Below are 27,419 nucleotides of genomic sequence, written 5' to 3'. Positions count from 1 at the left end.
TAGAATTGCCTCATACCTTTCTCATGCATCTTTATTAAATTCAGATGCACATTAATTTTAGAAAAGTCTAAATAGGCATGTGTTTTATTTTTCTGTTTCCTAGTGAAATAGTGGTATAAGCCTGGAAATGCTCTATATCTATTTTCTGCAATCTGTAGCTCTTGTTTAGGTAAATATCAGGTACTTAGCTAATTAAATGTCTCTTGTTTATGTGAAAGTGTCAAATTTCAGGATGTTATGTGTAAGGCTCAATAAAATTACGTACAAAATGACAGTGTACTCTCTTTTCATAGGCTGACCTCGTGGTCACCATCACCTAAAAATGGCTCAAAACAAAAATTACCTAAAGGTTGAAACAAGATCAGATCAAATTGACGTCATGGTAATTCCACCAAGTACCCTTCAATCATTGGATGGAATTTCCTGTTGATCCCAGGGCTTAGATGCTGGTGGAAACACTCTGCTGGTATAAAAAGCAGGTGAGGACTTCATTAACTGCAGTTACTGAGAACTCACAAGACGAAGCTAAAATCCATCTTCAGAGCCACAGTCAACTGCGCTGAACACATCCTGCAAAAAGCCCAGAGAAAGGTAATATGAAGAAAATAGTTTTGGGGGATTTTAATTGAGGAGTAAAATATTTGAGAATATGAGGAAGATTCCGGAGTCTCTGCATACACCTTAATAAGAAGAGAGACAGACTTTTACTCATTCTCTTTTCAGCACTCATGATTGAATTGGGAGGAAGTCTGTAAAATTTGGCTGTGATCGTAGGGTAAGATGCTATCTAACAGAAACCAGAAACCCAATGTCTCCTGCTGGGATGCTTGAGTGCCTGTCAGGATCTAAAAATTTTCCTCAAGAATTATTGGATGTCATTGGAAAGACATTCTTTCTAATGGCTTCCAGGAGCCAGACAGAGGGCAAGTAGACATTATGATATTGTTTTATTATCCATTTTTAAGTGATGTATAACTATATCTTCAAGCTGGCCCATGATAAAGTGGCTCACTTGTTCAGCTGAATGACCATAGCTTCTGATTATCTTTTGAATAGATGTTCTTAGGCAGACTTGAATAGTAGCAGGGAATTTCTTGAACGTCATTGTTTTCATTTTCTTCTTTAATAAAAATCAGAGTTGGTAGTATTTCTCTAGCTATTATTCATGAATTTGCAATGATAAGTCACTTGCCCAAGTCTCATTGAGTAGTTCCAATGAGTTTCTGGAAACTTTTTTGCAGTTAACCATGGCTATCTTTGCATTAACACGAATTGGCAGCTGATTGGGAAACAGAGACTAGAAAATAAAAGAGTTTTTTGTCCCTCCTTATTAGCGTCGAAGAACAGGATATGGGCACGTGTGAAGAACTATGGGCTGACACTATATGGGTCTCTTAGCAATGCAGAAGCTGCCTTTCATCCCATAAGAATTTTGTTTCCTAAGCTCTTCAATCTTTTTCCCAGTCAAAAGTCAGATATTTTGCCTTAGGAAAGGAATCATTTAAAGTTTCTGAAAATATCTTTTAAATAATTACTTGACTTAATACCAATTCAATTATTCATAATACTGGTCAACCAAATTGCATGTAATATATTGCTATATTCTTGAATTATTTAACAAAGACAAGAGTGGTCCTCATTTATAAAGGGTTCGTGGTTTTTCATTTTAATTTCAACTTTGGTTTTCTTAAGTTTATTATTTTTCTTTTTTGCAGTAAGAGTCATTGAAATTTTAAGTGAGTCACATTTCTTACCATTTCCTGCTGAAAAGGGTAGCATGTGAGAAAAATGTTAGAAAAGCAATTAATTACGTTCCAGAGCAGATTTTCAGTTTCAGTGTACATTTCTTTTTAACGTGAGGCCCAAATTTACATGAAAACTCAAAGTAAGAGCTGGGTAACAGAAATGGCTAACTTAGAAGGTAATGTACATCTTGCTTAAAAACAGATCAAAGTAATCTACTTTCACAAAGAGAAAATTTACAGGAGTGAGCTTACGTTTCTATTGAGAACAGCATGGTTCATAGCACTGAACTTCATTTTTCCAGATTATGAATCCTAGAGTAGTTTGCTATCAACTTTTGATCTTTGCAAATTCTGGATTTGGTGTATAATGTTACAGCAGTGCCATTGTAATGTTGCACAAAGTAGTCTAGCAATTTCTCGGTTCATCAGACTTAGAGATAACATTGTAGAAATGATCCAGCATCTTTAATACTCTGTGATTTAAGGTGGGGCACTTAGGCTGAACTAGGGGTAGAATCAATGACAATATTAGAAATCAAATTAGACAACATAACTGAAACAGCGTGATTCATGTGTGACTCCAAGTTATAAAGGAGGACATGGATTAATGGTATACTTCCAGGCTATAGGGGTAGTACAAGTGGAAGGACACTATCTTAGGATCAGATTACTTTCTGAACAACTTTGGCAAATCGTTGAAATTCTCTAATGTGTAGTTTTCTAATATATGACACAGGTGTGAAGAAAATAAAGCAAGTGAATGTATGTGAAAGCCAATGCTGGCTGGGCAGGGGGGCTCTCGCCTGAAATTCTAGCACTTTGGGAGGCAGAGCCGGGGATATCGCTTGAGCCCAAGAGTTGAAGATCAGCCTGGGCAACATAGAGAAACCCTGTCTCTACAAACAAAACAAAACAAAACAAAAACACAAAAACAAAAAATCACGCTCAAATTAGCTGGGCTTGCTGGCACACTCCTGTTGTCCCGGTTACCTGGGAGGCTAAGTTGGGAGGATCACCTGAGCTTGGGAAGTTGAGACTGTAATGAGCAGTGATTGTGGCACTGCACTCCAGTCTGATCGACAGAGTGAGACCATGTCTCATAAAAAAAAAAAAGAAAGAAAGAAAGAAAAGAAAGAAAGCCAATGCTTTTTCCCCTTTCCCTGATCGCCTGCTGTTCCCCACTGCAGACAGTTCTCATAGCTTGAACAGTTATAAAATACCTGAACTTGCTCTCTTTTCTTTTCATTTCTTTTCTTTTCCTTTCTCTCTCTCTCTGTCCCTTTCTTTCTTTCTTTTTTTTTTTTTTTTGAGACAGGGTCTCGCTCTGTCCCTTAGGCTGGAGTGCAGGGGCGCCATCTCAGCCCACTGCAGCCTCATCCTCCCAGGCTCCAGTGATCCTCCAACCTCAGCTTCCCAAGTAGCTGGGACTACAGGCCCATGCCACCATGCCCAGCTAATTTTTTCATTTTTAATAGATATGGAGTTTCACAATGTTCTCCAGGCTGGTCTTGAACTCCTGGGCTCAAGTGATCCACCTGCCTTGGTCTCCCAAAGCCCTGGGATTACTGGCCTGAGCCAACGGGTATGGCAGAAATGGCTTTTTAAAGATAGTTCTGAAGAAGGTGAAGTCAAATAAATATGTAAAATAAAAAATACATTGGTAAGTTATATTAAACTGGCACACAATAATGTTGCTCTAAAAAAAGATATCAGCATCTTATTTAGGGATATGTCATCTGAAAACATCATTTAGGAAGCTCATTGTAAAATGTAAAGATTTAACAGTAGTACAATGAAGTGGTTCAGAGCTAGGAGTTTGGAATTTTAAAGAGACATTTTAAAATTTTGGCTCTGCCAGTAACTAATTATGTGACCTTGTATAGATTACTTCATCTCTATAATTTCTTTGCAAAAATGAGAATGATGCTATACAGGATTGGTCATGATGATTGAATGTATTTGTGAGTTCAAGGTGCCCAGATGAATGTCTGGCACACAAGTGCTCAATTAATGGTAGGTGTTATTTTTAAAATATAAGACATTATTGTTACCATATCCAGTATTACAGATACTGTGTTGAATGCTAATCCAATTTTGTATACTTTGTTACATTTCCTGTAATCAGTTAACTTAATATGTGACCCTTAATATAAAGACCCTCCCCACCCAACCTACCATATGCACAGAGGAGAAAGTAGAGGCAAGATTGTGGTTCTATATCTCAGACTTTGGAGCAATGTTTGTTATAAGAGAGTGCAGTTGTACCAGTTATTTATTGTGATGCATCAAGTTACCTGAAAACTTAGTGAGTAAAATAACAAATTATTATCTTTCAAAGTTCCGCTGGTGGACTGAGTTCAACTGTGCAGTTCTTAACTCGAGGTTCTGGTTCAGTGCAGTCAGATGGAGGCTGCGGCTGGGGTCATCTGAAAGCTCAGCGGGGCTAGTCATCCAGGGCGGTTTCTTCCCTCACATGTCTGGTGCCTCAGTACTTCTTGGCCTCTTTCTCCCCTTCCACGTGACACTTTTACTATCTTCATGTGGCTTGGCCTCCCCACCCTGTGGTGGTCTCAGTGTAGGAGCATTTCTTCCATGGCAACTGGTTTCTAAGAGATGGAAAGCAGGACCTGCCAGGTCAGTTAAGAGATATACCTACTACTTGCCCAGTGTCACTACTGCTATATTCCTGATCTAAGCAGTCATAGGGCCTACTTAGGTGAAATGGGGTACAAAGATAGACATACCACTGTTTGATGTGGGAGTGACAAGGTCACACTGCAGATAAATGTAGGCTGAGGGGCATTTTTGTGGCCATTTTTGGAAAGTACAATCTGCCATAGCAGTAAACACAGGGGCAATGAACAAGGGGCTTCACTTTGCAGCTCCTCTGCTCTTTTTTATTACAAAGAAAAAAAAAAATCCTTTTAAAGTAAGATGTCAAGATTCAGAAATCAATAACCCAGTCCTGTCGACCTTATTATTGAAAAACTTCAGGCAAATTAAATATGGTTCTATGCTATAGTGCACTTAAATGAGAATTCTGCTTGATGTGTAAAAAGATGGCATGAAAACAGCTCAAATAAACATAACAAAATGTAATCCACAAATTTTTAAAGTTGGAAACATTTTTATATTTCTATAACGATGCACTATATAAAACTTTTCTGTCTACAAATACTTTTATTATAGCAGTTGTCACTTCAGCTCATTTGCTTTTGTACTGGAGCCCTCGTTGTACCCTGAGCTCCTCAGATGGCAGGACATTTAGTCATATTTGTACCACCCATTCTTTTTTTTTCTTTGACAGAGTCTTGCTTTGTCACCCAGGTTGAAGTGCAGTGGCATGATCTAGGCTCACTGCAATCTCTGCCTATTGGGTTCAAACCATTCTGCTGCCTCAGCCTCCTGAGTAGCTGGGACTACAGGCATGTGCCATGCCTAGCTAACTTTTGTATTTTTAGTAGAGATGGGTTTTCACCGTGTTGGCCAGGCTGGTCTCGAACTCCTGACCTCAAGTGATCCACTCATCTCGGCTTCCCAAAGTGCTAGCGACCATATCACCAGCTAGCCTGACTTGTATCACCAGTTCCTGGTGGGCATTTTTTGAGAAGAAGTGGGAAGCTGGCAGATCATTGAGGTTGGGGGTGTGATGCATGTATCATGAAAGACACTCACTGCTGCCTTGGGGCTCACAAGATGTTATCAGAACAAGATAAAAGCCACTTCCTGGAGCCAGGGCATATGAGGAAAGAAAATCTGTAGCCAGATAGCCAGGTAGCCAGTTTCACTCCAGGTTGAGTTTCCTAACCACTGACCTGAGGGTCTTTAGAGTCAACCACCTGGAGACAGAGGTGGTCATTTGGCAGAAGGTAGAGGTGAGCATGCAGAGCTCCAGGACTGCTCTGTGGAAGTTGTTGGCATGCAATCTAAACATCCATTTTCCTTTGAGACTTTCCACCTTCAAATCCTTCGTTAAAGCTAAACTATTGTTATCTTCTCTGGACCACGCCAGATGCTACACTTAAAGGCTTATCCTCTGTTTAATAAACAATGGCTGAACCCCTGTCTCATGCTAGGCAGTGTGCTGGGGCTTCAGAGCTTTACCTTCTTTGGGCTTCCTTTCATTCACTGAAGGCAGTCTATGTTGCCTCTGCTTGGTAGTTAGCAGGATTAGATGGGGCTAAAGAGGCAAAACCTTAGGTTAACCCTCTAGAAGTCAGTTAGATTTAATCTGTTTGACTAACACAAAGTTATGCCTCTAATCCTAGCCTAGTCATCTCAAGAATGTGTTATGAGTCATTTGAGCTTCCTGGTGTAGAGAGTGTAGATTAGTCACTCCAACTATAGCCACCATTAGAAAAACCACAAACCTCACCACTCTCTGGTAGTGGGGAGCAATGGCAACATGTTTGCAAGCAAAAGGCCAGGATGTTACATTGTTTCAAGCACTTGTAACCTTCTTGCAACAATTATTAATGTATACATAGGGATGTGTATGTATGTGTATGTGTGTGATACTTGGTGTGTCAAGATATATATTGGTGTATGTATGGATTTAATGTATGTATATGGCTTGTATGGCACACTGGTAGAGTGTTTACCTATTTCATAAATCATTTAATACATTAATTATATATAATCACAATGAATAATATTGTACAAACATATGTTAAATAATAATGGTAAGTTATGGTAATAATATCCTTTTATACTTTTAAGAATGCTATTGGGCCGGGTAAGAGGGCTCACACCTGTAATCCCAGCACTTTGAAAGGCTGAGGTGGGCAGATCGCTGAAGCCCAGGAGTTTGAGACCAGCCTGGGCAACATGGTGAAACCCTGTCTCTGTAAAAAAATACAAAAAAATTAGCAGGATGTGGTGATGGGTGCCTGTAGTTCCAGCTACTTGGGAGGCTGAGATGGGAGGATCACTTGATCCCGGGAGGTCAAGGTTGCAGTGAGCCATGACTACACCACTGTCCTTCAGCCTGGGAGACAGAGAGAGACCCTGTCTCAAAGAAAAAAACAAAACAAAACAAAAACCAAAAAACCCTCAAACAACAACAACAACAACAAAAAACCAAAACCAAAACAAACGGTGTTGAAGGGGAGCCAGAGATCACCTCCAACCCCCTTTTAGCTCTTAGTTGGCTCTTCAGCTGGATCTGGGAGCCAAATTGTCTCTTACATTAATAAGAGAGAAATACGCAAATTTTATTCATTTTACCTGTACATGGAGATCTTCACAAGAGGGTGAAGTCTGAGGAAGTGGCCAAAGCAAGATGCTTTTATACTTTTTAGACAAGTGACAAATTTGAGAAGAAATGACAACACAAATAAAATCTGGCAGCTGGACATGGTGACTCAGGCTTGTAATCCCAGCACTTTGGGAAGCCAAGACAGGCAAATCACTTGAGGTCAGGAGTTTGAGATCAGCCTGGCCAACATGGTGAAACCCCCTCTGTACTAAAAATACAAAAATTAGCCGGGCGTGGTGGCTCGCACCTGCAATCCCAGCTACTCTGGAAGCTGAGGCAGGAGAATTGCTTGAACCTGGGAGGTAGAGGTTGCAGTGAGTCGAGATCGTGTCACTGCACTTCAGCCTGGGTGACAGCGAGATTCCACCTCAAAAAGAAAAAAAAAAAGAAAAAAAAAAGAAAGAAAATCTGGCTGGGGCAGTGAATTTCTAGGGGAGTTAGTAAGAGATATGTGAGGAGGAGGTGTAAAACAGGTGGAAGATAAGGGTTACTTCATTGAGTATTTTTATTCTGGGTCATTGTAGCCTCTATTTCCAAGTCTCTGGTGATAAGGGCTATTTTCTCACCCAGGCATGGAGAGGGTGCCCCTCCCAGAGGAATTATCATTGCTTGCTGCATGCAGAAAGCAACAGGTTCAGCTCACTCTTTCTGCAACTAACATTTCAGCAATGTTTTCAACTCAAAATAATCAATATACCAATCTGGTGTATTTTGGAATAGCGCATCCTTCACTCCTTCACTGTCTTTTCCTCACAGAGTCACATTATTTCAAGAATCTAAATTGTTTAATATGAACTAAGAGACACCAGTTTAACCCCTGAAGCTATTATGTGTTTTTTTATTTATGATTTCTTTTGAATTTTTATGACTTTCATGTCTTAGCATAAAATGGTTGCTCCCTGTGACATATGTAGCATTTATAGATTCACCTATTAGCCAGCTACAATTTTATAGCTGAACATACTCTTTCTAATGAAATTATATGAAAATATTTTATTTTACTGAACATCTATTCTAAGTTATTCAAGATTATCTTGTTCTTTAGTGTGAATGACAACTCTAGATTAGCAGTTTTTGGTTGATACTATTCTCACTGTTCTAAAGTCCCAATTCCACATAACTGTATTGATCATTTACTTTGTACAAGGCCTTGTGCTAGGGTAATGTTTGATTAGAGGGACATAGTTTCTATCTTGAAGAAGCTTTCTCAGGCCAAGCACGGTGGCTCACACCTGTAATTTCAGCACTTTGGGAGGGTGAGGAAGGGGGATTGCTTGAGCTCGGGAGTTCCAGATTGGCCTAGACAACATAGTGAGATGCCCATTTCTTTTCTTTCTTTTTTTTTTTTTTTTGAGATGGGGTCTCTCTCTGCTGCCCAGGGTAGAGTGCAGTGGCACAATCTCTGCTCACTGCAGTTTCCGCTTCTCGAGACCCCATTTCTAATTTAAATAAAAAGAAAGAAGCTTTCTTTGTGGATGAAGAGATAGACGTGTACATAACCGGCTAGACTGTGGGGCATCATCTAAGAATTATAAGCTAAGTGACAGGTGAGTGCAGTGGAGGAAGATATTTATTTTGTCTTTGGGGTTGGGTGAAAACTTCACAGTGAATCTGGCAGTTGAGCAGCTCCTTAAAATACTCTGAAGTAGATGAACTGAAAAGGGAGAGAAAGAAGGCCAAGTTGCGAAAACTCACATTTTCTTGGACTCATATTATCTTGATGTGGTGGGTGATGGGATATAAGGGTATGCTGATGTGTATTGCAGATTAGTCCGAGGTTTCATTTACAGGGCCTATGAAGTTTGGAAAATACTCATGCGGAATATCAAAAGAGGCTGAGATTAGCAAATCTGACTTTAGAGTGAGCATATTTTTGCAAAATAGCATAAATCCCAGCAGAATTTAATTTTTCCCTCTGATTCTTAATATTTTCTTTCGAATTTTAAAACAGAAAAACCTGAGGGTGATTAGGATGATAAAAAGATTTATTAAAATGCTTTCAAAATCACCTAGACTTTGAAGGTTATTCTGTTTTTACTTGGTTAATGTCATCTCTTTTCAAAATAAAGGCAAAGAAAGATAACAGTTTCTGCTACAGCAATAGTGATTTTTGTTTCACTTTTTCAATCTTCTCTTTATTATAAAGGCAATTCTAAAATGCGCATTGGCTTCATGTTTTCACATTCTGCAATCTTTTTGTAAATGTTTCTCCTCTGAATTAATTCTGATATAATTGTTCACTGCATAATGGCTGAATTTTCATAATATATGAGCTGCAATATTAAGGCACAAAGATGATACTAGTTTAAAAAGAAAATTAGTTTTAATTCTGAAAATTTCCTTATGGCTTTGTGTATTCTCAAACTCTGTGATCTCAGAACCTGTTTACACTCTTAAAAATTATTGAAGAGCCCAGGCCGAGCATGGTGGCTCATGCCTGTAATCCCAGCACTTTGGGAGGCCAAGGCAGGTGGATCACGAGGTCAGGAGTTCAAGACCAGTCTGGCCAATATGGTGAAATCCCATCTCTACTAAATATACAAAAAAAAAAAAAAAAAATTAGCCGGGTGTCATGGCGAGTGCCTGTAGTCCCATCTACTTGGGATGCTGAGGCAGGAGAATTGCTTGAACCCAGGAGGTGGAGGTTGCAGTGAGCCGAGATTGCATTACTGCATTCCATCCTGGGCAATAGAGGGAGACTCCATCTCAAAAAACAAAACAAAACAAAAAAATTTTTGAAGAGCCCAAAGAGCTTTTATTCATGAGGTTATATCCATTAATATTTAATAGCTTAGTGATTATGTTAAAGTTTAAAAATATTTATTCATTTAGAAAAATCCATCATATATTAACAAAAATAACATATATTTATTTTTTAGATGACAATTTTCAAGAAAAAAAAATTAGTGATAAGAGTAGCATTATTTTACCCTTTTGTAAAGCTCTTCGTTGTCTAGCCTGACAGAACACAGCTAAATTCTCATGTGCTTCTTCATTCAATCTGTTGTAAAATTACATGTCATGTAGACTCTAGAAAATTTCTCTGAACACCCAAGAGGATGAAGAGGAAAAAAAGACAAACAACATGTTAGTATTATTATGAAAATCATTTTAACCTCACAGATCCACTGAAAATCTTTGGAGTTCCCAGATCACACTTTGAGAGCCACTAACTTAGAACAATATTTATTCAGTGTTAATTATGTATGAAGATAAATAGAAGTCAAAATTACTTACGTATAAATATATATATATATATATCAGGTAGAAATAGTGACGTACATTTGTTTTAGCCTTTGTACTTACACAATCTGAATTTCTATACAGGTTGAGCATCCTTTATCTGAAATGCTGAGGATGAAAGGTGTTTTAGATTTTAAATTTTTTTGGATTTTGGAATATTTGCATATACATAGTGAGATATCTTGGGGATGAGACCCATGTCTAAACATAAAAATCATTTGTTTCATATATGCATAGCCCAAAGGTAATTTTATACACTATTTTGAATATTTTGTGCATAAACAAAGTTTCTGTTAAGTACTTATATGTGGAACTTTCCACTTGTGTTATCATGTTGGTGCTCAAAATGTTTCAGATTGTGGGCCATTTCAGATTTCAAATGTTCAGAATAGAAATACTCAACATGTATTATAAACTTAGTTCTGCTGTCTGACAAATTATTCCTAAGAAGTGTTATGGATTAATATAAACATCTAGCAGAAACTCAGCCCTATTATGTTAGTCTACACGAAAAATAACCAAAAGTTTTGACTCATATGTACCTTTAAACCTCATTCTGAATTATTTTTTTAAAAAACTTTTATTTTGAATAATTGCAGATTTAGAAGAAGTTGCAAAATAATGTGCAGAGAAGTGCTGTATACCCTTCAGCTTGTTCTCTCATTGATAATTATCTCATATAACTATAGTGTAATGTGAATACTAGAGAACTGACATTGCTGCCACCTATACAGCTTATTCAGATTTAAGACACACACACACACACACACACAATACTAGTGCCCTGTTATGCAGTTTTATCCCACGTGTAGATTGCTGTGACTAACATCCCTATCAACACGCAGCTGTCCCATCATCACAGCTCCCTTGTGCTATCCCTTTAGAGCCACACTCACCCATATATACTTCTTTCCCAGTGCTAACTCCTTGAAACCATTAATCTATTCTCTATCTCTATAATTTTGTTATTTCCACAGTGTTATATAGGTGGAATCATATAGTATTCAGCCTTCATTCTGCATAATTCTCTTGAGATCCATTCAAGTTGCTGTGTGCATCAATAGTGTGTTCATTTTTTTTTGTTGCTGGACAGTATTTCATGGTATGACTACTATACCATCATTTGTGTAACCATTCGCCTGCTGATGGGCATTTGAAATATTTTCAGTTTTTTGGCTACTTTAAACAAAGTTTCTATGAATATTTATATATAAGTTTTGTGTGAACATAGTCTTCCGTTCTCTGAGATAAATGCCCAAAAGTGCAACTGTTGGGGCATACGGTAAGTACATGTTTTGTTTTATCAGAAACTGCCAAACTATTTCCCAGAGTGGCGGTACCATTTTATATTCCCGCCAGCAATGCCTGAGTTATCTTGGTTCTCTGCATCCATGCTAGTGTTTGGTGTTATTTTTTATTTTAGCCATTCTGATAGATGTGTAATATGTCATTGTAGTTTTAATTTGCATTTCCTTAATGGCTGATAATGTTGAATACTTTGTGTTTATCCTCCATTAAATGATTGTATATTTTATATCTCATATGTAAGTTTATAAATATTTTCTTAGGTATTATCTAGTTTAAGTTCCATGTTTTACAAATAAGGACGTTGAGGCTTTGTAACAGGATGACAGAGAATTTAAAATTTAAATTCCAAAATTTAAATTTTAAAGAATTTAAGAAGAGAATTTATTGTAATTATTATTAAACCAATTTCTAGAAGTTAATGTGAGAAATGGGAAGATTCAGTTATCTATCTCTTTCTTAAGGAGAAATTAAAAAAAAATTACATGGTTTTAGTATAGGTTGGGAGCTAAAAGCAGAGAGGTCAAGACACTGATTATTATTAGTAGTAGTAATGTTGAAACTACTGGGTGTTATTATGGCTGGTAAGCCAATTTTAAATTAACCTTTTTTTTTTTTTTTTCCATGTCTGTTTGCAGGAGCACCATGGATTGCTACAGAAAATATGCAGCTGTCATTCTGATCACCTTGTCGGTGTTTCTGCATATTCTCCATTCCTTTCCTGATGGAGAGTTTACAATGCAGGGTGTGTGACAAAGCTTGTGGTTTGAGTAATAAGGACAACACACATTTCTAGATGTACATCAATAACTCCATTAATTACATTTCTACCTCCTTTTCAAAAGCAATAAATCTTTGCTGCTGGATTCATATCTAGGCTCTTGTAGATTGTGAACATAAAATTAAATTAAGTTCAGAAAATGTGCAGTGAAAATGATATCTTACACAACCATGTATGTAGCAGCCTATACATTTTCATCTGAAATAGATTCCTTTTTATTCTTTATTTGAGTCTTACAAGAAGAAAACCCTCCTTATTCAGTTAGCTCAGTTATTTTTTACATTTCTCCCAGAAGGTTTGAGATTTTAACATTGCCTTTGTAGATGAATTTTCACATCAGTTAATAAGTGAGAAAAACAAAACCATTTCATACAGTAAATTTGTTTTGCTGTATTGTCTGAAAAATCTCATATAGTAGCTGATATAATTCCTTCTGCTTTGAAATTTGTGCGCTACTATTGGTTATGGTTTTTCTCTAGATAAGTGGTAATATTTTAATCCAGGTCCCACGTGCAGGCGTCTGATCTAATATCAGTCTCTCTGCACTCACCAGGCTTTCTTAATTCTGACATATTTCTCTCTGTCAATATTTGGAGTTACTGTGGGACAAACAATAGCAGATTCTAAAGGGAAAAATATTTTTCCTCCACGCAAAATTCTCCTTTTAGATGAACGTGATGTTTTCATCTGTCAAGTTTTGTGTTTCCTCTAGGCATACTGTTAGCACTGGGATAGAGAATCCATGCTTGAAGAAAGACTACAACTGAGATTTTCTATGCATATCTGTGAAAATGTTTGTTTTTAAATTTTATTCCTCATGAACATTAATCAGTATAAATATTAAATAGATATTATAGATGAAGATTAACATATAACCAAAAAGCACTGACTTAGTTTCCTTTCATTTTTGATGGGAAAATAATATTCACTCTCCCCATCATAAGGAAGCATTCGTAGTTTCTTTCCTTTGTTGCCTTGCCTTGCCGTGCCGTGCTTTGCCTTGCCTTACCTTGCCTTTTCTTTTGAGACAGAGTCTCACTCTATCGCCCAGGCTGGAGTGCAATGGCATGATCTCAGCTTACTGCAACCTCCACCTCCCGGATTCTGGTGATTCTCCTGCCTCAGCTTTCTGAGTAGCTGGTATTACAGGCGCCTGCCACCATGCCCAGCTAAATTTTTGTATTTTTAGTAGAGATGGGGTTTCACCATGTTGGCCAGGCTGGTCTTGAATTCCTGACCTCTGGTGATCCATCCGCCTCAGCCTCCAAAGTGCTAGGATTTTAGGCATAAGCCACTGCGTTTTTTCTTATTTTTTTTTGAATCAGGGTCTCACTTTGTCACCCAGGCTGGAGTACAGTGGCACGATCTCAGCTCACTGCAGCCTTGACCTCCCAGCTTCAAGAAATTCTTCTGCCCCAGACCATCAAGTAGCTGGGACTACAAGTGTGCACTATCACGTCTGGCTTTTTTTTTTTTTTTTTTTTTGTATTTTTTGTAGAAACAGGGTTTCACCATGTTGCCCATGCTGCTCTCGAACTCCTGAGCTCAAGCAATTCCATTTCGGCCTCCCAAAGTGCTAGGATTACAGGTGTGAGCTACTGTGCTGGCCTCATAGATTCTTTTTGAATCTTTTTTGGATTATTTTACTCTGCCTTTTTTTTTTTTTTTTCTGATAGATTGCCCAGAATGCAAGCCAAAGGAAAACAAATTCTTCTCCAAGCCGGGTGCCCCAATATATCAGTGTATGGGCTGCTGCTTCTCTAGAGCCTATCCCACTCCACTAAGGTCCAAGAAGACGATGTTGGTCCAAAAAAACGTCACCTCAGAGTCCACTTGCTGTGTAGCTAAATCATTGACCAGGGTAAGAACCTCAAGGGCCCCAAAAGCTTTCCAACAGCCCAATCAGAGAAATGTTCATAGAGCCCACCCATGGGATTTAATGCCAAAGGTGTCTAATGACCCAGCCTCTGTTGAGCATTTGTACAGGTGGGGAATACATTTCTACCCATTAATTAAAAGAGTCAATTGTCTTGTGGGTATAGGCTGGATTTATTCAGAGTGAGGAGAATAGGGGTAGAGGTCACAAGGGGCAGGTTGGGAGAAAGTACAGCTTACTCATGTTAAAAATCTCCTAAAAAGGAGACTGTGCAAATGTAGTATGCATCTATTTATTTCAGCAGAATGCAGACAATTTTATTTAATATTCTTCAATTTTGCCTCTATGTATATATGTATGTATGTATGTATGTATCTATCTATCTATCATCTATCTATCATCTAATCTATACTATGTTTTTTTCCTTCCCCTTTAGGTCACGGTAATGGGGAATATCAGAGTGGAGAACCACACGCAGTGCCACTGCAGTACTTGTTATTATCACAAATTTTAAATGTTTTGCCAAGTGCTGTTTTGATGACTGCTGATTTTCTGGAATGGAAAATTAAGTTGTTCAGTGTTTATGGCTTTGTGAGATAAAACTCTCATTTTCCCTACCATACCACTTTGACACGCCTCAAGGATGTACTGCAGCTTTATTGCCTTCCTCCTTATCCTACAGTACAATCAGTAGTCTAGTTCTTTTCATTTGGAATGAATACAGCATTTAGCTTGTTCCACTGCAAATAAAGTCTTTTAAATCATCATTCGATGACTGAATTATCATTTTTCTTCAAAGTAAAGCCAATAGCTTTTGACAGCATTAATGGAAGAGAGTGGGCCATTGGGTGAGTTGGGGCCACATGTGTTTGGTGACCTGACGGTTACCAAACTGTTTGGAGAGCCTTGCTGTTACCACACCTTCTAGTAGCATGTGAGTCCTTTCAGCCAGTGGGCTACTTATAAGACATTTGTTAGGGCAAGAGAAGAAAATATGAGAACTTCTATTTATATTCATTTTCTATAATTTTATATGTTATATTCATTTTTATATAACTTTAAATTTCCATTTTGATGGATTTTATAAAAGCACAGATACATTAGTATGGTAATACATGTATATAATTTATAAATAAATAATTCTCCATATATTGGGAATGTTTGACCAGAAACTTTTTACTGTTAGAAGGGTACAATAAAAAACAAACAAACAAAAGAAAAATGGAGAACCCTCCTCTAGGGTTTGGGAAAGACAAAATCACTCCCAGACTGAAGTTTCTATTTACTTGCTTTATGCCTGACTAAAAAACGCTCATCTTGTTCGTCCCTGGCAGCAAGGCTATAACTGAATAGTGGCCAAGGAAAGGGCATCATTGCACCCAATTAAAACTGGGCATTGCTCTGAAATTCCAGAGGCATCAGATTTTGTTTTTCACATTCAGATCTGGCTAAGAATGAATAAATGATGATCAAAATATTCATTTAGCACTCACTGTGGTCTAGGTGGGATGCCTGGCATATTCACTTTGTTTTTTAAATTGTTTAAGATGGCCAAGCATGGTGGCTCACACCTGTAATCCCAGCACTTTGGGAGGCCGAGGTGGGCAGATCACTTGAGGTTGAGTTTGAGACCAGCCTGGCCAACATGGTGAAACCCCGTGTCTACTAAAAATACAAAAATTGCCAGGCATGGTAGTGTGCGCCTGTAATCCCAGCTACTCAGGAGGCTGAGGCAGGAGAATCACTTGAACCTGGGAGGCGGAGATTGCAGTGAGCTGACATCGTGCCACTGCACTCCAGCCCAGGTGATAGAGAGTAAGACTCAGTCTCAAACAAACAAGCAAACAAAAATGCTTAAGAGTAGTGCCATGCTTCAGCGCCACATCTGTTGAGCATTTATACTGAGAGGTGGTCCTTACCTTGAGGACAATGGTATTATAAATATTAAATTATATTAGCCATGGTGGAGATCCCAGTTACTCAAAAAAGTTCTACTCCTAATGGAGCCTGTAATTTAAAAAAGATGATCACACTGGTAACTGGTAAGGTTTTGAGAAAGAAATTTTGATCATCACCCATTTGTCAAAATTTTATTTCTGAGTGGCAAGCCAGTTCCTCGTTCCTTAGTAGGCTGGTAAACATAGCAGGTGTTAGGGTAAATAAGTTAAAATCGGAAGTGCATGTCCTTTTTTTTTTTTTTTTTTTTAAGACAGAGGCTCTGTCTCCCAGGTTCAAGTGATTCTCCTGTCTCAGCCTCTCGAGTACCTGGGACTACAGGCACATGCCACTATGCCCAGCTAATTTTTGTATTTTCAGTAGAGATGGGGTTTCACCATGTTGGCCAAGCTGGTCTCGAACTCCTGACCTCAAGTGATCCGCCTGCCTTGGCTTCGCAAAGTGCTGGGATTACAGGTGTGAACCACAGTGCCTGTTTTTTTTTTTTAAGTAGAGACAGGCGTTTTGTCCTGTTGGCCAGGCTGGTCTCTAACTCCCGGCTTCAAGTGATCCCTCACCTCAGCCTGGAAAAGTGTTAGGATGATAGGCATGAGCCTCTGTGTCCTGTTTGTGCATGTACTTTTCAAGAAACGTGAAAGGACACATGAAGACATTAGTCCATTTCTTCATTTATTTATTATACTTTTATTGAATGTATAGTAAATGTTGATATTTTGTTAGATCATTGGGATTTAGACATCAGGAATCTCTGGAAGATAAGATTGAAAAAATACAAAACTGCTTAATCAGAGAAACAATGGTGGTGATCACTGGTTCATTCAAATATTTAGAAGATATTGACTGAGAACCTACTAAGTGTCGGGTCTGGAGAGCTTGTTTGGAGGGCTCATCAATGATGGAAAGCTTCTGAAACTTCTTGGCTAGAATGTCCTTGTTCATCTGGGACCATCCTATTTGACAGAAAGAATGGAAGAGGCACTCGAGGAGTAAAGAGAGAGGAAAGGGACATCCTCGTGTCCATTTAGCTCAGCCAGGTCAACCCTGGTGAGCGCTAGGATGAAATGCCATAGCCATACTTACCTCCTGTCTTACCATGTGCCAGGCTGGGTGCTGATCCAGTGATGGCCAAGATGAATAAGACACAGACCCTGCCCTGAAGCAATTCATAGTCTAGTGCAGAAGGGTAGCATAAGCAACAAATTATAATCAAGAGCGATGTACACTATGGGAGAAGAGTGAACTTTAGTGGCATAAAGGGAGGGATGGCTTATTCAGCCTGTTGGGGCTTGTCATAGAGAGCTTCACAGGGCAACACGATCCTCGATTGGGTCTAGAAGATAAGCAGAGAGATGGGGGAGAGTACACTCTAGTTTGAGGAAACAACATAAGCAATTATTCTGAGATAAGAAACATTAAGATGGTCACAGAATTTCAAGGAGACTGCAGGAAGCCTGTTGGAGGACTGGAACTGTAGAGATAAATATGTACCTGTCAAGAAGGTCCTTGTATAACATGCAGAGAAATATGGATTTTAACTAGACTTCTAGTTTCTCAAGCTGGAGGGCCTGAGGGTTCCTGAAGCCGCAGAATAAACAAGCACCTTTCTGCAGGATCAATTTTGCTTGAAGACTTGGGGAAATGTAATTTTTACTTCAAAACAAAAATGGATATATTATAGAATAGAATGCAAAATTGCCAAAAATAGGAAGAAAAACAGTGACTTAAAAAGAAACTTCATGCTGAGGGTGGGGCCTTTCAGATCTTGCTCTTCGGAGCCCTCCCAAACCTCCAGTTTCACTCTTGCATTAGGAGTACTTAAATAGAGGAGTTTGAGGAGTTCTGTTAACATTAAAGGAAGGGTAGTTTCTGGACTTCCAAGCTTCTGGATGAGTCTGGCTGAGAAAATAGTCGTCATGGCTTTCGGGACAGTCAATTTGAAAACTTCGATATGAGCTCTGTAGAGAAAAGATTATAATCTCAGCTATACAAGCAGCAAGGAGGAAGAGATGCAGGTGTGGAGGCTGGCAATTTTGTCTCAAGACCATCTGTGAAAATACTTGAGAGAAATCCTAAGGCAGAGTAAGCACATGTTTGAGGGGGTGCTTTTATCAAAAAAATTGTCCATTGTTCACCTCAGCTAGAAAACTGCTCCGAATTCTCCCCTGTGAGATTCCTTCCTTATGGCTAAAACATGGTATCCCAAGCACCTGATTTTTAAATGACAACACTCCCAGGAGATGCAATGCGGTTGGCCATTAATAGTTTAATGAACTATTACACAAGTTTAACAGACCATCGGTTCTGTCTGCACTGGGAGTTCTGGTGGGAAAGGGAGGTGCCTGGCAGGATATTGAAAAGGATAAAGCAAAGATGCAAGAGTTCTATTACTTTGTAATTATGTCAAGATTTGACAATGAGAAGAAACTCCAAAGTGATTATAGGGATATTATTGGTGACTAGGACTCAAGGAGGAGATCAATATAACAGTGATGGCACTTGGCCTTCGGTCCATCTCCTGGGACTGAGAGGAAAGGGCAGAAAATGATGAGAGGGAAAGAGAGATACTGGAAATGGAGGAGAAAGAAGAATGAAGCTGCACAGAAAGTGTGGGGAGGAAAAATGTGTGATGGGAAGAGAGAGAGGCCAGAAAGGCTGCTGGAGAGTCAGTAACCTCAGAGGTGGCAGAGCTGGAGTCAAGCAGAAAGAATAGGCCATTACTCTACTCATTTCCACCCACTCATGCCCACCCCTCTTCCCTTCTATACCAATCTAAATAATCAAGATCTCTAGGCTGTATGCAACTATTGTACAAATTGGAAAAGTATGCCCTCTCTGGGCAGGCACACCACCTTGAGTAAATGGCTTCACAATTAAAAAGTGCAGAAAAACATCTTTTCCTTCAGGCAGAGGTGGAGTGGGGTCTGGATAGTTGTTAGCCCTCACTTCCTGGCTGGGCACCTTTGTGCATTACACAAACTGTGCAACCTTACATGGCAGCTCTATCTATAATGTCATCATAGTAATTTGACCATTGTTGCATTTTGAAAAATGGCCTAAATTGGTGAGAATCTTGACATCTAAGATTCCAAATGTTGATGTCTTTATTATCCTTATACTGCTTGGGGGGGGGATCCTGGATAAAATATTGGTCCAAATACACTTTTGTTTGTTTTTATCTTGTATGGAAAAAGTAGAAGAGATATCCAGAATCTGGCAAAGGACAGGAAGGTAAAACCAAAGAATACACATGCAAATGACCATGAAGCTGACATGAGGAAATTGGCTAGGACCACAAACATCAATAAGACTAGAAAGGCTGACTTACTTGACAAAAAGTTAAACATCAAACTGCTTGACATTAATGCAGCTCTTCTACTTTCTTAGAATTTCCCATGTCTAATGTGTCAATGATTTTCACTTAGCCCATTCCAGACTGAAAGTTGGAACATGTGGCACCATCTTCATTTGACAATTGGATAAAGAGAAGTACAAAGCTTTGGTTGTATAGGAACAAATAATATGCACAGGAAAAGTGGGCATCTCCATTTCTGTGCTATTTCTTTCTAATTCCAACTTCTTTCCCAATCTATGACTTTTTACTTTATCTGCAAAGAACCTATTTCCCCCCGGACACTAACGGAAAACTCTCCTGGAGATTTGTCAAGGTTGAAAAGCCATTCTATTAAAAGATCTGTCTCTACTAAAAATACAAAAAACTAGCCGGGCGAGATGGCGGGCGCCTGTAGTCCCAGCTACTCGGGAGGCTGAGGCAGGAGAATGGCGTGAACCCGAGAGGCGGAGCTTGTAGTGAGCCGAGATGGCGCCACTGCACTCCAGCCTGGGCGACAGAGTGAGACTCCGTCTCAAAAAAAAAAAAAAAAAAAAAAAAAAAAAAAAAAAAAAATCTGATATTTGGTCTGTGAACTGTCTGCTAATGTTTTGTCTGGAAGCTTGGGCTTCAGCTTCACCGTTACAGCTCTTCTTCCTTTACTCAATGCCTTCTTCAGATATTTCCCTTGAAACTTAATTCATATCTCAAAGCTATCCTATCCCTCAGGAGGAGAAACATGAAGAGATTTCTGTGTTCTGAAAGTCGACTAGGATATCCATATTCTTCTATTCAAAACTGGGTAGCATGAGGAATTGCAAATTTTAAATGCTGTTTTCACAAGGAACTGAAGCTGAATCTGAGTTGCCTCAGAACAAAGCGAGAAGTTAAATATTGCATCAAACTTCAAGATGTGAGAGAGAAAAAGAAAATAACTATTGGATTTTAAAAACGAATTTCCCTTCCGAACTCCAGAAAAGCATATGCTCTGAAAAGTGCATACTTTTCTATTGAACGTGACTTCCAGGGCTCGCTCATCTCTAGGACCTGAAAGCTGAAGTTTTAGGAAAAAGAAGGAGGGAAGGAGGGTCAGGAGAGGAATCTCTGAAGAAGCAGCCTTGGCACATTACTGATAATTTATAAGAGAGTGTTCAACAAAGACATTCTATTGTTTAAAAACCATTTCCGTTAATGGGATGTTAGCAGAAAGTAGAAGAGTAAAGTAAAAGCACTAAAACTGTATCAGTTTTCTCCAAATGCTGTTGATCAGAAAGTGTGTTTGAATTATAGTCACTTATTTAGCTGTAAATTGTCTGTGAACAGTAATTGATTCTTAGTTAAGTTGACAGCAAGTAGAATTTCAGTACGTGCAAATTTACTTCTATATGCCTTTTTCCCAATTGTTACTCATGTTGAGGATAACTGGATAAGGCCAGCATTAGGGCTAGGCCTAGGAAATGGAGATGAACTGGGAGGCAGGGCAGAAGTAGTGGTTTGCCCAAGATGGCTTAAGAGGGATAAAGGAAGAGGAAGAAAGAAAACCCGGGCTTAACCTAGAAATGTACAGCATCTTTGTGAAGATGGAGGAAGTGGGACAGGCTATGTGTATAAAGGGTTGCTGGCAGGTGCTTGGGTTGAAATCATGGTTGGAGGAACTAAAGTCTTAACCTTGGGTTTTAGGGAGATAATTTAACTATCTAAATTAAATTATGGTTACCATCACAGTTATTCTAGTGACTGCGTTTCTGTGCAAAACACTCTGATATGGAAGACAGTGATAACATCAGAGATGCATTCACTGTTTACATGGGCAGGGTGGGCTCTGAGGGCTCTGGGGTAGGCTCTGTGATTCCTGAAGCTGAAGATACAATGGCCACAGCACTGTGAAGTTGAGCTTGGCCAAAAGGAAGCTCTCCCTCATTGCCAGCTATGGATTTCTTCAGTCTGCTGCAGAGCTCACTGCTGCCCCTTGTGGACAAGTGGTCCACGGAGCTTCTGGAAGAGTCAGTAGGTGAGGCTGGGAGTGATGCTGGGCAGGACGGGTCCAGCTGACTGGGCACATTTGTCTTCGTGTTTATGGGATCCTTCTGTTCATTTGCTCCTGATGTGCCCTTTTAGTGACATCCAACTACCTGTGGGGTGGCAGCTGTAATACTTGTGCACTTGGCAAGAAATATTTGATAAGCTAAAGCTAAATTCCAAAATTCCTTCTGGTTATTATAGGAATTCAATAATACATTTGTCAATGCAAGGAAAGGAAAAACATTTAGGTTAAAGACGTAAGCTCGAATTTCAAATTGAAATATCTGAAAATATTTTATTTGGGTTTCATTCAAATTTGATACCCTGTATTTTTCTCATAACTGTATTTTTTTTTTTTTTAAATCAAGTCCCATATGGATGTCCACAAACACCTTCTAGTTCATCCTATTTTTTTTTTCTCTGTGCTAGGACATAAAAGGTTCAAAAGCAGTTGGCTAGGGGACTAGATATAGATATACAAAAAAAAAAAAACTCCAACAAAGCAAAATTTAAAAAACCCGGAAAACCTCTTTGTGTTTGGTTGCCATCTGCAATAAAGCAAGGCATACACTAAAGCATCTAATGAATATTCAGGAAAGGGAGATCCTGAAAAATGTTTAGCAAGCAAAGGATGGAAAATGGAATTAATTATATAGTAACCAGTTATTACTAATTTAAGATGTTTGAAATGCCATTAACATTACCTTCATTTGGTTTGCTGTATTTATTGTTTCATATTAGTGAACACAAAAATATTTATATGCATTTACATAGTAACCATTTTATTATCTATGTGTATCCCATAACATTATGTTGTATGCCTTAAGTATATATAATCACATTTATTTTTAAGGCTGGGTACACTGGCTTAAGCCTGTAATCATAGCACTTTGAAAGGCCGAGGTGGGCAGATCACTTGAGCTCAGGAGTTTGAGATCAGCCTGGGCAACATGGTGAAACCCTGTCTCTATAGAAAGTACAGAAACATTAGCCGGGCGTGGTGGCAGGCCCCTGTAGTCCAGCTACTTGTGGGGGCTGAGGCAGGAGGATTACTTGACCCCTAGAGGTTGAGGTTGCAGTGAGCTGAGATTGTGCCACTGCACTCCACCCTGGGTGACAAAGTGAGACCCTGTCTCAAAAACAAAACAAAACAAAACAAAACAAAAAACCAGCATCTACTCTAATATGTAATACATATTCGTTACAAAGAGAAAAATTACAACTTTACTGTAGAGAAAGCTGGCTGACACAGTGACTAAGGTTAACATCGCCAGCAATAAGGTTACCAACATCAAAAGACCCCCCAGAACCATGCTCTGAGAAGGGCTGAAAATACATGCACTCCATGTAATTATGAAAAAGTATCAGACAAACAAATTGAGGGAAAATGTACAAAATAACTGGCCAGTACTCTTAAAAAATGTCAAGTTTCATTAAAGACAGGGAAAGATGAGTTGCTATCACAGATGAGAGGGGACTAAGGAGACATGACAAGTAATGCAAAGTGAAATTCTTGGATTGGATCCCAGAAGAGAAAAATAATATTAGTGGCAAACTGATGAAATTTACATAAAATCTATATTTTTAATTTATTTTTATTTACTTATTTTTCAAGACAGGGTCTCATTCTGTCACCCAGGTTACAGTGTGGTGACCCAATCTCGGCTCACTGCAACCTCCACCTCCCGGGTTCAAGCGATTCTCCCACCTTAGCCTCCCAAGCAGGTGGAATTACAGGTGTGTGCCACCAAGCCCAGCTCATTTTTTGTATTTTTAGTAGAGACGGTGTTTCACCATGTGGGCCAGGCTGGTCTCAAACTCCTGACCTCAACTGATCTGCCTGCCTTGGCCTCCCAAAGTGCTGGGATTACAGGCGTGAGCCACTATGCCCTGCCTAAAATCTATGTTTTAGTTAATAGTATTGTACCAGTATATCTCTTGGTTTTGATAATTGTACTTTGGTTATGCAAGATATTATCATTAGGGAAAATGAGTGAAGGGTATATTTGATCTCTCTATCTTTGCTGCTTTTCTACAAGCCTAAAATTACTTCAAAATAAAAAGGTAATAAAAATCCTTTTAATCTGATTTCTGCATTCCTTACTCTGCTGTATTGAGTCCCTTTATGAACATTACTGATCCATTTATTTGCCAAATCACAAGGCTCTACACAATTAGCTCCAACCTATCTCTGCAGCCTCATATTCACATATCACTCTGTCTACCTTCTGGCCACATCCAACTTTTGTCTCATAAACATGTGTTTGCGTTCATATCTCCTGCACCTCTGGACTGGGTGTTCTCATTGCCTACAAAGCTCTCCCTCTTCACTGCATGGGGAAATTCTATTAATTGTTCAAGACTCAGTTCATGTGTCTCCTTCTTTGTGATACTTTCTTGGGTTTCTTCTAACAGAATTATTCGTTCTATCCTTTTTTCCCAATGCTTGTTGAACTTCCTTCTATTACACCACATATTATTTTGTCCACCTATTCATTAAGCAACAATATTTTTGAGCATCTGCTCTGTACCAGGCAATGTGGTAGGTATTGGATATACATTGGTGAATAAAATAATATAGTCCTCCCCTTCATGAGTTTGTAGTCAAGAGGCTAAGACAGAAAATAAACAAGAAAACAAATGAATAGATAAATATATAACTAAAAATTGTGGCAAGGGCTATATAAAAAGCCCAATAGCACATAAAAATAGAGAGTAGTGGGATGGGATGGGTAGACATTTTTGGATAAGACAGAGAAGGCTTTTTTTTAAATGACCATTCATTTCATCAAAACATTCTCATTAAAACCTTCTCATTCAAGAATTCTGGTAATACGGAGAAGTATAAAATTCAGTATAAAAAATGACCCATAATGCCATCAGTCAGAAACAATAATCATAATTAGGCTTTTTTTTTTTTTTTTTTTGACAACAGAGCGCTCTGTTGCCCAGGCTGGAGTGCAGTGGTGTGATCTTGGCTCACTGCAACCTCAGTCTTCTGGGTTCAGGCATTTCTCCTGCCTCAGCCTTCCGAGTAGTGGGACAATAGACACATGCCACCATGCCCTGAAAATTTTTTGTACTTTTAGTAGAGACAGGGTTTTGCCACCTTGGCTAGGCTGGACTGGAACTCCTGGCCTCATGTGATCCACCTGCCTTGGCCTCCCAAAGTACTGGGATTGCAGGCGTGAGCCACTGCACCTGGCCCATAATCAGATATTTTAATGCTTATATACATAGAGAAGGATAAATGTACAGATCAGAGTGATCATACTGTTCATGTTGTTTCAAATAAGTATTTGATAGACACTAGGCTTTTAAATTTATTTTTTTATTTTTTTATTTTTAAGATAGGGTCTCACTCTGTCACCCAGGCTAGAGTGCAGTGGTACAATCTCAGCTCACTGCAACCTCAACCTCCTAGGCTCAAGCAGTCCTCCTACTTCAGCCTTCTGAATAGCTGAGACCTACCATTCCTGGCTAATTGTATTTTTGGTAGAGATGGTGTTTTGCCATGTTGTCCAAGCTGGTCTTGAGCTCCTGAACTTGAGGCGATCCACCCACCCTGGGCTCCCAAAGTGCTGGGATTATAGGAGTGAGCCACCATCCCCGGCTTCATAGATGTTAGTTCGAAGGCAATGATTCTCAATCTTGGCTGCTCATCAGAATGCCCTGAGGTGTACAGGCATAAAGTGCAGAGATGGGGGAATCAGCTCTGCCTGCAGTAGGAGGTTGGGACAGGGACCACTTTATGGAAGTGGAAATGTCTGCGCTGGGCTTTGACCTGTTTACATGGTTTCACAAAGTTGAAAAGGAGAACCAAGGACATTCCAGTGAGATGAAACAGCTCAGAGGCATGGTATGTGCTGGAGTGAGGGAGGAAGTAGTCTAGAACTCTGCACAGGGGTTCAGTGCTGTGGGCTGGGAACTGTGGGAGTTATGGCTAAATCAAGATGTGAGGCCCAGGTGACAAAGGGACTGGTCTGCCACTCTAAGGAAAGTTTTGCTGTCAATCTTTGTAAGGACGTTAGTAAAATAATTACCTCTGTTATTATTTTTTTGGGACGGAGTCTCTCTTTGTCCCCAGGCTGGAGTGCAGTGGCATGATCTCAGCTCACTGCATCCTCCGCCTCCTGGGTTCAAGTGATTCTTCTGGCTCAGCCTCCTGGGACTACAGGCCCATGCCACCATGCCCAGCTAATTTTTGTATTTTTAGTGGAGATGGGGTTTCACCATTTTGGCCAGGATGGTCTCCATCTCTAGACCCATCCACTTAGGCCTCCCAAAGTGCTGGGATTACAGGCGTGCGTCACTGCACTCGGCCTCTGTTTTTATTTTTTAAAAATCAGTAAAGAAAGCCAATTAAGCTACTTATATGTTCCTTAATCAAAGTATCCTGTGATATATTCTTCCTTGACTTTCAGTCTCATTAAACATTTATCTAATAATTTTTCTATGCTTATTAGAGCAGAAAATGAATCTTGTGCAAATCAGCTTTTTGCCCTTTCACTTAGTCTCAAGAAGACTCAGAAGCAAGCATAGGGCTTAATTCAATGCCTTTCCAGATGAAGAAAGTCTAGCTGTTAGTGGATTTCCAGATTTCAATTGCCTCTGAATTCTTGGTGACCATGTTACCCCATTCATTGTTACTCCATGGTAGGCTTTCCTAATGCTGAGGAGCCTTCCCTGAGTAGAGGACATGTTCTTCTAGCCAGATTGGCCTGCTCCCAGGCCCCAGCTGGTTCCCCACCCCAGTGTCTGCTCCATGCCAGGGGCCATGTTCCTGTCTGTTTAAGCCCAGCCCATCTAGAGGTCACTTGACATGCTGAGTGAGAAAAAGCCAGCTGGTGTGGCTTGAATGTGTGAGGGCAGGCAGAGGTACTTACATAGGATTTTCACATAGCTTTTATCCCAACTACAAAGAGAAAGGAAATGCCACTGTTCTACCGCCTCACACTTGTGGCAGGCCAGGCCTCATTAACAGCTGTCTCAGCACTGACTGAGTGGTTAAGTTAAATATTAAAAGCCAGTGCCCTCATACAAAGGCTGGGATGTAACAAAAGCCCATCAAGAGTTTTGCCTAGGCCATTCCTGGGCCTTAAAGCATGACAAAATAATGAAGGAATTCTTACTAGGACCCGTTTAGGGGTAAACAAGTTTTATTGTGGGTCTGAAGAAACTCCCCAGGCCTCCACAAACAAGTTTATTGGAGGTCTGAAGGAACTCCCCAAACCTCTGTGATTTAGCAGGAGGCAAGATAAGGGTAATCACCGCAGCACCTGGACCCATTTAGATTAAGTAAATTTACTGAGGCTCCAGAGAAAGGTCTTCAGGACTCAGACCTTAGTTACAGATTAAAAGAAGTTAATCACATATGTCTTTAGATGAATGCATACTTGCATGTAGACGTATAGCTTAGAAGGTATATCAGTTCTGGAAAACTTTGTAATTTTGAGTTGGTCTGACGATAATTTCCAGGCCTTCTCCCTGTAATGGGTTACAGAAATAAAAACTCTCTTCCTCCCCAGTTCATCTGCATCTCGTTATTGGGCTGCGAAAAATAGCAGCCCGACCCTCAGTTTGGTCCAGGAACACACTGACAGTCTGTTCATAGCCAGAGAATGACCATAAATAGTTCTAAAACTAACTTTGATAAGCAGGATTTAATGATTATAATTATAATACTTGGCTGCAAATAATGGGGACCAATTACTGGTTAAGAAAATCCCACTTTGGAAGGCCAAGGCAGCTGGATCATTGAGCCCAGAAGTTCAAGACTAGTCTGAGCAACATGGTGAAATCCCATCTCTACAAAAAAAGGTACAAAAGTTATACAAGAATGGTGGCATGTGCCTGTAGTCCCAGCTACTCAGGAGGCTGAGGAGGGAGGTGGAGGTTGGGGTGAG

At 39.5% G+C, this 27,419-nt stretch overlaps 1 protein-coding gene across 2 annotated transcripts; it reads left to right on the top strand.

The window, feature by feature from the left end:
• The first annotated feature begins 214 nt into the window (after nt 1-214).
• CGA (glycoprotein hormones, alpha polypeptide) lies at nt 215-14,977 on the top strand. 2 transcript variants are annotated; one of them, XM_011941882.1, is made up of 5 exons: nt 456-591; nt 12,189-12,295; nt 13,830-13,919; nt 14,008-14,192; nt 14,644-14,977. In XM_011941882.1, exons 2-5 carry the CDS (start codon nt 12,196-12,198, stop codon nt 14,719-14,721), a joined length of 453 nt encoding a protein of 150 aa, XP_011797272.1. In that variant the 5' UTR covers nt 456-591; nt 12,189-12,195; the 3' UTR covers nt 14,722-14,977. The 2 variants fall into 2 exon arrangements, with proteins under 2 accessions (XP_011797273.1, XP_011797272.1); XM_011941883.1 differs by lacking the exon at nt 13,830-13,919 and having other exon boundaries at nt 215-591.
• Nucleotides 14,978-27,419: the final 12,442 nt, after the last annotated feature.

The sequence above is a fragment of the Colobus angolensis genome, unplaced genomic scaffold, assembly GCF_000951035.1.
Source record: "Colobus angolensis palliatus isolate OR3802 unplaced genomic scaffold, Cang.pa_1.0 Scaffold203, whole genome shotgun sequence".
NCBI classification, from domain to species: domain Eukaryota; kingdom Metazoa; phylum Chordata; class Mammalia; order Primates; family Cercopithecidae; genus Colobus; species Colobus angolensis.
The sequence above is the reverse complement of the archived record's forward strand: the minus strand, read 5'-3'. Positions and strand labels throughout refer to the sequence as shown.

What these genes read in the sequence shown, in the direction of transcription:
- CGA (XM_011941882.1), top strand. Translation starts at nt 12,196, where the DNA reads ATGGATTGCTACAGAAAATATGCAGCTGTCATTCTGATCACCTTGTCG. An exon ending in TGGAGAGTTTACAATGCAGG is followed by an intron (nt 12,296 to 13,829) that starts GTGTGTGACAAA and finishes TATTTTTTGTAG; the next exon opens with AAACAGGGTTTCACCATGTT. An exon ending in CCAAAGTGCTAGGATTACAG is followed by an intron (nt 13,920 to 14,007) that starts GTGTGAGCTACT and finishes TTTTTCTGATAG; the next exon opens with ATTGCCCAGAATGCAAGCCA.